This window comes from Mesitornis unicolor, unplaced genomic scaffold, assembly GCF_000695765.1.
Source record: "Mesitornis unicolor isolate BGI_N332 unplaced genomic scaffold, ASM69576v1 scaffold9653, whole genome shotgun sequence".
Taxonomy (NCBI): domain Eukaryota; kingdom Metazoa; phylum Chordata; class Aves; order Mesitornithiformes; family Mesitornithidae; genus Mesitornis; species Mesitornis unicolor.
Window position 1 is genome coordinate 33,736 of NW_010175320.1, and position 12,818 is coordinate 46,553.

The 12,818-nt window shown below is 41.0% G+C and overlaps 1 protein-coding gene across 1 annotated transcript in view; it reads left to right on the forward strand.

Moving 5' to 3' along the window:
- Positions 1 to 5,456: 5,456 nt before the first annotated feature.
- The window catches only part of LOC104538218 (actin-binding LIM protein 1-like), a gene marked incomplete at its 3' end in the record, with an annotated part of 62,826 nt that continues 55,464 nt past the window's right edge, over positions 5,457 to 12,818 (forward strand). The window contains exon 1 of the mRNA XM_010181340.1: positions 5,457 to 5,700. Within this exon, the coding sequence (XP_010179642.1) occupies positions 5,457 to 5,700 (244 nt within the window). The remainder of the gene's footprint in view (positions 5,701 to 12,818) is intronic.

Below are 12,818 nucleotides of genomic sequence, written 5' to 3' on the forward strand. Positions count from 1 at the left end.
GATCTTAGTGAGGAAACAGCAAGTGTTAAGTGGACGGTTGAAAAACAAGTGTGATGGCCAAGGAGCATATTTGCTCATGAGGAGCGTCTGTTCTTCACTGGTAATGGTCAGCTCAGTCAGGAGTACAGCCAGGGCTATTCTGCAGGTGTTTAACTGAGTAGGTGTCATTGCTTGTGTGACTTGTAGTGGATTGTTTTGATGCTCTCCTTACCTCTAGTTAGTCTGATGGTGCTCTGCCTTTAACTCTGAAGAGGAGAACAGAGACAGGTAGGTATGTGTGGCTGCTGCAGTTGGACCAGCACTGCTGAGTCAGTTCTGGTGTATTTTCTTCTCAGCCAAGATAAGAACAAGATTAAATGGGTTTTATTTTGCATTTGAGGAGCTGAGAAAATACCCTCTTGCTGTTGCTCATGACTGTGGTGCCTTAGTTCTTTTGAAACGTACTGTGCTAGAAAGTGCTAGAAAATGTGATGATGTTGGTACCTGGGCTCTTTTTTTTTGTTTTTAATCCCCAGAAAATATAGAGCATTGGGAAGTGGTGCATGGTAATATATGATGAACTCGTGGGGTTCTTACAGCAGTGGCCATGTCTGCTTGCTGGAGTATGTTATAACAAATTTCTGTAAAGGCGGTATTTCTGTTTCTGGGTTTGCACTGGGTGAATATTTTAAATGTCTCACTGCTCTGAGTGTAATCCCAGTAACATTTCCCCTTGTGCAGCAAGAGAATGGATTTTGTTGCAATTTGAAATTATTTTCTGTAAACTATTGGAACATAATAAGCTGAGATACATTTTAAAGACTAAAACATTATTACTTCAAAAGCCACAAAGTAGCTTTGTGCTACCGGTTTTTAGAGCTCAGCAAATTTTATATAGTACCTGAATTATTAATGGAGATAAATTGGAAGAGGAAGCCCTGTTGTCTTATCAGTCTCAAGCAAGCAGTAGTTGGTTGACTTTGCGGAGAAAGGCAGCTCCTTCTGAAGCAATGAGTGAACAGCTCCTTGCAGAGGAACCCTACGGTGAGAATGGCTTGTGTCACTATGCCCAGAAGATGGCTGCCTGTTTTGGGCATTTAGGTAAAGAAATCAAAGATGTGCATGTGGATTTTTTGGTCTCCATTATGTGGATGAAGTGTGTCCTCCAGTTTACAGTAAATAGCTGAGTGTGTTGTACGTCAACCTGCAGTCTTCAGTAAGTAAATCGTGTGTGTCAGAAGTGAAGAAGCTGCATGTATGGAGTAATTTTGCCACAAGTAGAAAGCTTTTATTTCTTCATGTGTGTGTCAGCTTGAATGTTAGAATGACTTTTTGTGCTCTCTTGCTGTTTTACTTATTTTACTGCTTGGATAACTGTATTCCTTGGTATAAATAGACATAGTACTTGCTTATTTTTCATTTATGTGAAGGCTTTTTTTCTTTTTTCCCCCTTCTCCTTACTCTCAATAATCTGTGAGAATTCATACATGGGAGAGGAAGTTAATCCTATTGCCTTGGACAGATGCACAAAACATTATTTGGGGCTACCTCCCTATGCAATAAATGTCTTACCCTCTGAAGTGGTATAAGGGAAAAAGAAAATTTTGGGGTTTTTTTTACCTTTTTTTCTGTTGTTTTATTTTTCTTTGCAGCTACCTTTTGATGAATTATTATTCAGACTTCAATAGACTTCAGTTTCTGAGGTTTTTTGGTTGGAGTTTTTCTGTTGCTTTCAGTACAAGAATAAAGTCACACTGAAATGCATTTATAGAGAGTTTAATTCTGATGGCAGAAGCAATTAAAGATACCATTAATGCACTACTCATTTCTGCCTTTTATTTAGCTGAAGGGCCAGTTTAATCCTTGATGCTTCTCAGGAGGATGAAGGGATATTTCTTCTACTATGATTTTAGCCCTTGGCATCTAATTTTTGTTATTATTTAGTGCCTGCTATTCTGTTGTGCAATTTATTTGTGTAATGCAGTCTGGGTTTTTGTTACTTTTGTTCTAGTGGCAGAATACAGAATCCTCTATTCCTGGTTGTATATGAAACATATACATATATATATATATATTTACCATCTGGGTAGCCAATTGGTTTGCTGAATTCAGAGGGGATTGAATAGAAAATGGTATTGAGATGGCTGAAATTATTTATGAATAAAATATTTATAAAGTTGGTAATGAGATAAAATATTTAAAGTAGCAAGTCTGCCTAATTCCTGTCTCGTATCCAGTCCCTTGTGAAAACTGTCAGACTGGAAAGTGCCCATACCTCAAACTGTGCTCTGGAAAGGCTCGTGCCCCCAGCACTGAGTACTTGGATTAGGCACCACTTTGAATTGGCAGCGATTTTAAAATATTTTGCTATTTGGCAGTTACTGAGGAAATTTCCTCAATGATGCTTCTGGGTTGGGCCCCTTAGATTTCTGAGAATGTGTTTCAAGAAACATAAGGACAGGGTTGTGCTCTTGTGTTTTCCACCCTTTTCTGTTCAGCAAGAATATTAGATATCAATCTTTTCCATTCATTGAGTGCTTGACTTAAGTGCTAGGAGATTGCCACTGTGTTTTTTGAGTTTGGCTAAGGCCAAATCCCAGTGCTTGGTAGCTGTGTTGTACAAGGCTGCCTCAGGCCTTGTCCTTTACCTCGGACACAAGGATCTGACCCTCAGACCAACTGCTCCAAGCAGCCCTTCTTCTGGCTCGGGAATCATTCTGGTACTTCCTGGTCTTGTTTTGCTCTCTTCTTGTCCTCTTATATGACATATTAACAGGATGAAGGCTCTTAAAGACATACCCTTAAAAAACTTAAAAAACACTAGCAAAAAAGTCATATTGCATTGTGTCACAAGGAGCAGCAAGTGTTTTGTCTTTGAGATTGTAATTATCAAACAATGACAGCAATAGCCAGGGCTGGAAAGGGGCCCACTTCACTGGAGTAGTCTGTCTTGGAGAAAGGAGGACATTATCTTTAATTAAGCAGGATGCTTCTACAGTGTCGTGTTAGGGTCACAAAATGTTAGTCTAAACTGAGCTGTTCTCATGGTCCCCTGCCAAGTGCAGGAACAGATCCCTGCATGGGTGAACATGGGTGCAGCTTCTTGTACCTTTGCTCTTCTCCTTCAGCTCTATCACTTGGTTGCAGCTCTTCTGAAGTTACCTAAGAGGTAAATATGCAAGGGCAAACTGCAACTTAACAGAATCAATAGAGGCATTATATAATTTATATGATGTGTGATTATGTGGGTATAGAATGCAGTTTCTTCTGACTGCTGCTACAAAGCAGATCATACTAGTTTAGTACTTACTGCAGTAGTTGGTGTAGTGGCTGTCGAGGTGAATAAAGCTGAGAGGTTGGGATCAGCATGACTACAACAGAAGGTTGACTGGGAGTCAGTCTTAAGCCACTGTATTCAAACTGCAATGAAGGACAAGCTTTTCTGCTAGGATTTAGGCAGCCAAGCTGTAGCAAATGTTGCAACAGTTTAAAAAGTTATTGCAGAGCTCACGTTTCTGCTTTCTGAGGATTAACTCCTGCAGCAGAGTTAATGTCAGTCCAATGTGTGCTTTTGCCTCACCTACCTCAAAGGGCAAAGTCTACCATGACGTGTTGGTGAGGCTGGATAGTTGGCACTGCAGCTGTCAAATGTCAACATCCTTCACCGATTATCCAGCAACAAATAGATACTCTTATATTAAGCTGAGAGATAACTTGTACTGGAGTGCATCCAGCCGTCTCCTATGAGTCATCCCTGTGTTTTAAGCACAGGGTGGTGATCCACCTTCAGCTCAAGCGGTAGAAGATTTGGAGTTTCAGAAGATCTGCCTTTTCCACTGAGTGGTTGTGGTGTGCAGGTCAGTAGCTTGTGAAATCTGGGAGACACTGAAAAATTGCTACAAAGTTTCATTTCCTACTTAAAACACAGCTTTTAGTGAGACTTCTGATGTGCCAGAAGATACTCTAAGGCAGAATGCAAATTGCTGTATTTGTTCAGCCAGCTCTTCCTCAAATACACAATAGCATCACCCCTTTAAATTTAGTACAATGGTGCTAATGCATTCTAGCTTTGCCCCAGTGTGTCCATGATTGGTTACAAAACCAGAGAATGGCTGTTGAAGGGGAACTGTAATTTTAGGCTTGTTTTCAAGGTAACGTAGAAATCCTGCTACTTGGCAAATAAAAAGTAAATGACCTCATAGGATGTGTGCAATAACAGATGATCAAAGTCTGGTTTTGTGAGATTATATGTTCTCTTTAAAATAGTGAATAAAGCAGTCTTCTCTTCAAAGCCTGTCCCCATCAGTAAACAGTACCTGAACACTGGGTTTTGAGGGAAGAGTTAAATGCCAGTTTCCTACTGTCTACAGTAAGGCTGTTGATGGCTTTTTTCACCTTCTGATTTAACAAAAGCCCTCTGGGAAGCAGTGCAATTATTACACCAGATCATTTTGCAGCTAGGGTTGACTTGTGGATGCTAAGGGGAATTGAAAACCTGGGGCCGAGCAGTGCCTGCACAGTTGTCTCTGGGAGTTTGGCCAAATTAAGAATCGGAAGTTGTCTCTGAGCAGGGCCTGGTCTGGGGTCTACCTGTGGCTTAAAGATTATGAATGTTGGTTTAGGTTGGTGAGGTGTTTTTTAATCTTTCACTTTGGAATTTCCTGTGACTTTCCAGTGCCCAGTTGATGATTAACTCTGCCTTTACCCAGGGAGAAATATTCATTAGATTATTAGATTAGCAAGTCACTGGAATTGGATTAATGTAAATACTTCTTGTAAGTGAAGCAGGAAGGATTGGCACAGTATCTGCAAAGCATCTCCTGACAGCTACACAGGAAAGGGGAGAGCACAAGCAAACCAGTCCTTAATAGTTAGGGAAAAGCTTAAGTGCTTTTGTTCGGAATAGACAGTGAAAGCTGCAGAAAGGATTTCTCCAAAGAAATCTGCTTATGAAGTAGTGCTAGCCAGCCTGCAGACGCTCTTCAAAAAGGAGGACAAATATATAGTACTCTACTATAACTTTTTCACTGTAGCACACATACAGAGCGGGCATGGAACAGGGGCATGGTAGATTAATTGCACAGATGTGCATTTGTAGCTCGCGATGACGATTCTTCCATAATAAGATTGCTGATACAGCAAGGTTTTTTGATTTTAAACTAATCCTCTTATGTACCTCAGTTACGTTCTTTCTCATGTCCTGAATACTAATCTGATTTTCAGATACTCTTTCTGATTTTGCTTCAGATTGTTGCATTTCCAGGGATGATTTGCAACTGATGACAATGGTTTTAGATGGCAGTCACCTGATCAAGCATACTGGCATAATCTCTTGAAGATAATCACTAAAAATATATCTTCCTTAATCTTCTTTGGTGGATAAGAGAAAAAGAGAAGGATTGGAAGGCCAGTGTGCTGCGAGTAGTAGACTGAGTACATTCAGTAGAGATTGTTTGTCTAGCTGCTGCTGAATAGAAATGCCATCTTTCCCCGTCTTAAACAGCTTTGGGAAGCTGTGTGGATCAAGTAAAACTGAAGAATTGGTGCTGGAAAAGGTGAAATTCCGAAACTCAGTCAAAAGGATGTCAATTATTGAGGATGGGGATATTGCAGAAGTCTTGTATCTCATTCCTAAGCAGACCTTGCTGAAGCAGCTGCCCTACTTGAATCCAGACGACTACTACTTATGTGAGCAGTTGTTTGACACTCCTGAGGATCTGGGTAAGTGAGGACTGGCATCAGATCTTGATTTTTGGTTGGTGAATAGTCTAAATTGCTTTACAGTTAGCTTATTTTTTGTGTGGCAGCAAGATGCTTTATGACAGCAAGTGTGCTCTGGTGTGGAGCAATATTTTCTCACTGACAGAGAGGAGGGAAAGAAGAATACAAATCCAAATTAGAATCTGAGTAGTCAAGAGTAGCTGATGGCTACAGATGCATCTCTCTCTGTGACTGTCCTGGGACAAAGAGATCCTTAACCTGCAGAGGTACTCAAGTTAGAAAAACATCTTCTGAAAGCACAACATCGTGTGGTAGTGTGTTCCAGAGCTTTCCTATGGGATTTATGAAACTATATTCCCTTTTCTTTATTTTAAACCTATTGCCAAGTAGTTACATTTGAAGCTGCCTCATTTTTGCATTGGAAGAGGTGATTAAAAGTCTGTGCTCACCCTTTTCTTGTCTCTTGTGAGTTTATTAGACTTCTCCTGTATCTCTTATCCAGGTGCCCTCTTTTCCAGGATAAGCAGTTGTGATTTATTTAGATGCTCTTTGTGCAGGAGCCAGTCCATACATTTGATTATTCTCTTTGCCTTTGTTTTTCTAGTTCTTCTGTAACCCTTGAAAAAATGGGTATTCAACCCATAAATTTCAATAAACTGTATTCAACATGTAGCATTACACAGGTGTATGGACAGATTCATAACAATGCTCTTTGTTCCTCCCAGTGTTTCCTAAAAACTGTTTTTGTTTTCAGTTAATATTGAACACTGGTTTATTCCTTTATAGAGCTATCGGTGGTAGTGGGACTCACATTGGAATTAATCAGCTTGCCTGATTTGTTACAATCCATCAATAATTTAAAAAAAAAAGTTTTCTGGAAACTCCAATCTATGAAATTGGCTATAAATGTTAATCTAAAGCTTTCAGATTAATTTCAAAGATATTATCTTCTGTGATTTGCTTTATGGACCTCAGTTTTGATAACCCAAGCTGTTTATGTGCTGTCATTTTGCCTGTACTTAGCAGATCAAGAAAATCGCTGTGTGTCATTCTGCTCAGCTCCTAAAAATGTTAATAATGAGTGATTTATGTGGTAGAGAAGTATTTTTCAAAGATTAGCTTCCAAGTTTGTCGTTTTGTCAGTGCCAGATAACAGCTTTTCCCCTGTGCAAATAGCTTTTTGCTAGTTAGCTCGGTCTCCAGTGAACTTCACACTGTAAGAGTAATGCTGGCCAAAACCTGTATGCTGTTTAGGATAGTTACTGCTTCTGAGTAATCAGTTCTTTTAAAACTAGATTAATTAAGGTGTTGCTAAAATATGAGGCAAATACATAATATGGCTGTGAACCAGAAAAAGAAACTAGCTTTCTGCCTTCCAAGCTCACCCAGTGTTTCACATTGGTATTCTGAAGAAAACTCCTACAGACTGTTTGGGCACTTTTATGGATTGCAGTTTAGGGTAGAAAATTAACGAAATGAACAGGGATCAGCTATATGACCAATCCATGCAGGAATCCAAAGAAATCCTTTACCTTTGTGGCAGGTTTGGAGCCATCATCTTTTTGCACTGGTGCAGTTTGCTTCTAATCCATACGGGTCTTAAATCAAAGTAGAAATCTGCAGTTCTGCAGTGCTTCCTCATCTATAAGCAATCACAAAGATAGTGGGACAGGTGCTGATTACCATTATGCTGCAATAGATACTGCATGTATCTAATATTTTTTTTCTTTTTTCTTTCATCTTATAATTTGGTTGCTACTATGCAGTGGGATGGGTATTATGATCCTGCTTTCCAGTGGTGTGAATAATGCTAGCTGAAAAATTGCAAGGCTTCTGGTGTCTCAGCCTTTCTTAAATTATAACGGTGTAATTGGATTCTGAATCTCACTTGTATTTTTGTCAGAAGTGAACAGCAACAGTGGAATGGTTGCTGAAAATGGCCTGGTTGTAAAGACTGTGTGTGGCTTTAAGATGCAAAATGCATGAGTCTGTCTCTTAGGCCACGTGTCTGCTTGGGGATTATGGGGCCTCAAGTACTACAAGATTTAGCAGTTCAATATACCCTGCTGAAAGACAGTTTGCTGTCTGTATTTGGCATTAGAAACAGAGATTAGAAATAACCTTGGTCAAGGCATTTGGAGACCTCATAATATTCTGCTTGCTGTTCATAGGTGGAATCATAGCGGTCAGGAAAGGCCTATGGTTTGGGTTTTTGGAAGGTCGGGAATTATCTCAACAAGTGCAGAGATATTTAGTATTCAGGAAGTGAGTTTTTGAGTCTCACTGATTTAACCTGTGACTTGCTTTCACTTAGCACTTGTATAATGAAATTCTGTCCCCTTCATAAGGGAAAGGTTGGAGTTTGAATTCATCAGGTTAAAAGGTGGCATAATAATGTCAGTTAAAGTACTCTAAAAATGGAAGAAAACTTTAAAACAAACAAACAAATCAAAAAAACAAACAAACAACAACAAAAGAGTTCAGAAGAGGGTTTGAATCACTGAAAGGAAAAGGCAGCATGGGGCTCCTTGAGTTCCTTTTGCCAAAGACTGCTGAGCCGCCTTCCCCCCGTTCCTAGGGGAAGTGCTGAGGGATTGCTGGCCACGTGGTTTGCTGCAGCCGAATCTGCCTTAGCCTGGAAGGCCTGGTGCAGCACATGACTTTGATTCTCTGGAGGCCAAACTCTGGTACAAAGAGTTCTGTGGAAAAATGTCTGATATTCAGGAAGAGCAAAAGTTGAAATTGGTTGCAAAAGAGCAGTGGAATTTTAAAGAGGAAATTGGCTTGGAACTGCGTGGTGTTGCTTCTTGCCCGAGATACTGTCACTTGTACAGGTGACACTTTATGCACCCCTCTAAACTGATTACTCGTTGGATGTGACAGTGGTATACACCTGAGGGAAAGGAGATATGTACCATATTATCTAACCGACCTGCATGAGTTTAGTAACTGTTTATGTAACAGTCTTATTTTAAAGCAGCACTTGTGAGAATGGCTGCTTGTGTTGGATGTAAAGGAAGACAGGAGGAGCTTTAGAGAATGAGGAAGGCATGGGGGGAATCCAAAGGTCATGAAAACAGCTCAGTGACGAGTCAGGGAGCAGACTGGACTGGTGCAGGAAAATGTAGGAAGCACTGAGACCCTATGAGAAATGGTGGTTTGGGGAAAAGAAGGTCTGTTATTTCTGTGTGAATGTTTGCAGGGAGGAAGGGTCCAAGAAATCAACGTGGTCATCTTAGGGAAGACAGAGAAGTAGGGTGTTCTTGAGAGGAATGGGCTTTACACATTTGAAATAAAAGGTCCAATTATAAAATGCTAGCTGCAACATAAGCATTTCAGTCTTTGCCCACTGTTTTACATCTAAGTTCTCACATACCAGCTTGTCTGCATCAGTACAGTTTTCTTGCTGTGTTTTGGCAAGAAAGCTAGAGCTCCCAGCAAGGGAAATGAAGGGGTACTGGTTTGTGCCCCATTGCCATTTTCTGTTCCTGGTACCAAGGAGTGCCCAAGATCACCCTGACAAGTGCAGATTCTTTGACACCAGTCCCTGTTATTACCTGTACAGAAAGAATAAAGGCACAGGTGGAAAAAAGAATAACTGTTTTAATCTTTGGTCTTACCTGCTAATGGTGTTCGTAGTAGCTCCCCACGGAAAGTGTGTTTAGTGTGACCTACAACTGTAGGTTTTTAATGGTGATGTGTGAACTTGTCAAGTGTCCAAAGCTAAGCAGTCTTGAATGTGGCAAGGGGTGATATGAGAGAAAACTCCGGGTTCTGTTGACATTGTAGGTACTACAGTAGCTGGTACTCTTTAAATGCTGAGAGGTGCTGTACAGACTGCTCCTGTACTTCAGATAAGATGGTTCTTCTTTTTGATAGCTTTTCAAATGGATTCCTTCAAGTGAACAATCTCTCCTGGCCTCAGTCCCTATAAGTTGGGGGTTTTTTTTAATAACGCTGACTTACATGGTTATATGACTGAATAGGGAGCGTGCTTTTAAAGTCTGTGGTAGTCCAGGTTTAGGAGCATTACATCATTTTTCTGAAGGACAGCATCTGAATTCAGAATAGTCCTGATAAGTCAGCTAGATGGTTTGAGATCATGCAGCTGAATTTCAGTGAATAAAAACGTAAAGTGTTGGACTTGCATTGGTAAGAAATGGAAAATAACAAACAGTAATCCAGAAAAGTATATGGAGGATAGTGATACTTATCACAATGTATATATAGATTGACTGTATAATACTGCTGCAAAAAAAGCCATTCTTTTTCTGGGCTGTGTTAGCAGGAGATCTGTACAGCAAGGAAGATAGATTTTCTCTGTTCCTGTTACTGAAGAGGACTCTCCTGGATGCTGTCTTTAGGTTTGAACATTACATTTTGAGAAAGATACTGATCAGTTGGAGGGAAACTAGTGGAAAGCAGTGAGGATAGCGTTAGGAAAAAAACCTTTTGAGAAAAGATTAATAGAATTAGGTTTGCTCAGTCTAGAAGAGTGGAGATAAGTGAGGGATTTAATCAATATTCAGATGAATGAGGGGTTATCAAATGGAGATGTGTTCTGCTTTGTCCTGAGAAGCACAGAAAGAGTTGAGCTGCATTTGCAGCAGGAAGCTCCAGTTTGTGTAGTGGGAACTAACTTTCTAGATACAGAGGCAGAGAAGAGGAGGAACAGTTTGCCTAAGCATGTTGTGCAGTCTTCTTGGAGGTTTTTATGAATGCCACGAATTATCTAGGTGCTTGAGCACAAGACTAGCTGATCTTTTGAGTCTCTTAGAGTCTATTTCTGTGATTACAGATCACTGTGAGCTAAGGACCTGATTGAGTGCATTGATATTTGTTTGGTTTTTATTTTTGTACATGATCCTAGGGTCTTCAGATCTGGGGAAACTATTTCTCCCTCCTTGAAGTGCCATTTTTTTGGGAACAGCTTTGCAGTGTTACAGTAGAGATTTCTAGAGGTACTGTGCTGTGTGCTTTATAGACCAAGCGTGTCATCGAGGTTAGGCTTTCCCCCTGGGAGCAGCCTCTCTCTTCCAGGTGCTTTTCAAACCTGCTGTGATAGCAGGCATAGCTGGGGTTCAGCATGGAGGGCCGCATGTCTCTGACAAAGATCAGCCAAGCAGAGCTCAGCTGCTGTCTCCTGGGCTCCTGCACTCGGAGCCATTCTAACATGAGCATCACAGAGTGAGAAATCTTCCTTTCGTGCTTGGTATTACCCTAGTGTTAAATACAAGGACTGGTCACAAACAGTGCTTGCAGGTGAACGTTCTCCCTCTCCCTTATTCCCTCTCTCTTTTGCTGTTATTAGAGAAACTGCTTTCTTCTCTGCCCTTTAGGACAGTAACAGTGCTTGATGTGGTTTTGGTCCTGCAGTGATTGCATGTGTTGAAGATGCAGTTGCTTCTTTCATCAGCTTTACCAGGATGGGGTGGTTTTACACTGCTCACCCATAAGATCTTAAACAGAAGCAGATGGTTTTGCTTGTGTTGTTTCCAAGAATCACACAGTGGTTGCAGTGAGCAAAGTTCACCTGATGCTGTTGCTTCTGCAATATTATACTACAGATAAACCTGCTTGTGAAAAATGCTAAGTAGTGGTTTCGTGTTTGAGTAAGAAATATAGCTGAAACTCCCTGTGAAATATAGCTGGAACTGTCTGTGTTAGGCCCTAACAATCTTTGCTTCTGTAAATATGCAGAATTAGCTTGATTTTTTTAAACTAAATTTTAAAAGTAATTAATTAGGACCAGTTCTTCATTCTCTGCCTGTTTGCAGTATCTCTACTACAGTCACTGCCACATTTTTACTTAAAATAGTTGAACATTTAATGTCATCTTAACCCGTGGCTTCCTGTTTCTCCTCTCCGTTTGCTGTGGGTAAGTTGTTGCTAGTGTTCAAGATCAATCCAAGCTAATTTGCTTAGTAGTACATTAGTGGTTTAGCATTAATCTGCATTAACGCAGCACGGTTTAGAGCAATGGAATTCACCTCTGTAGGGCTCACTCCTCCCTCTCTGCCAAAATTCTTTGTTATCAGTCACCCAATAAAGAGCAAAATTTCAGTTCATACTCTTTGTCGAGGCTAGCAAGAGAGATGAGCTAATCAGCTTTAAGTAGAAGGAAATAATGAAAACCTTGTGGTTTGTTTCCTCTGTGGCTATATACCTGGGCAATAGCAGTAGTGTGAGGGTTGTTAAGAGGAACTGAAGCAAAGATCTTGCTTGCTCTGTAGCTCCATAATGCTGACTGGTGCAGGCAGCTCTGACTGGAAGGAGTGTATTGTGGCAACACATCCCCTGTTGTTGTTTACAGGGAGTCCTGCTTTTGTTCTGTGTCTGATTGAAACTTCCTCTCCCGTGTCCGTCCTCTGCACTTGGATAACCTTGGTATTTAAATCAAACAACCAAGAGAGAAATGCTGTCCCCTTCCTGGGCAGGGCTGAAGCAGGACAGCAGATGTGGCTTGCCCTCCTCTGCTTCAAGTGGCAAGAGAGCGACCCCTCTGCCTGCAATCTGGGGGTGTACAGAGCCACCACAGCCTCTTGCAGGCAGGAAAGGTGAGGGCAATCCACAGGTGAATCTGAAATGGAAGCTGGGTTCCAGCTGAAGAAGTTCTAGCCTTTCTGCCAGTGGGTTAAATACTTGTGACACTGGGATGGGGAAAGACAAGTAGAAAGTGCCATTTTTTCTCCTCTCGAAGCTCTTCCTTGGGCCTGCTCTGCTTATCCGAAAGGTGAAATAGTGGGAAAACTTCAGAGCTGAGAGGAGGGCGTAGGAAATGGCTGTCCACACTCACTCTGACTTTGGCATTGGGGCATGGAGGGAGTAAAAAAGGAGAAAGAAGCTTGTTCCATGGACCTTTAGCCTTGCTTCATCCACTCCCATGCATACCTCACATACTGGTTGAGGAGAGGATGAATACCCACTGCTGTTGGCTCCTTCTCCTCCTTTCTGTCTGAGAGGTGAGGATATCAGTAAGTAGACTTTTCTATGCAGGGACCTTAAAAAGTGGCTTTTAGTTTGAGAGAATGGCAGATATTTGATAGACCTCTGTGGAACTTTTTCAGTAAAAGGGCAAATAGTCAATGGGAGGAGCAGGGAAGAAAGGGAAGCAGGAA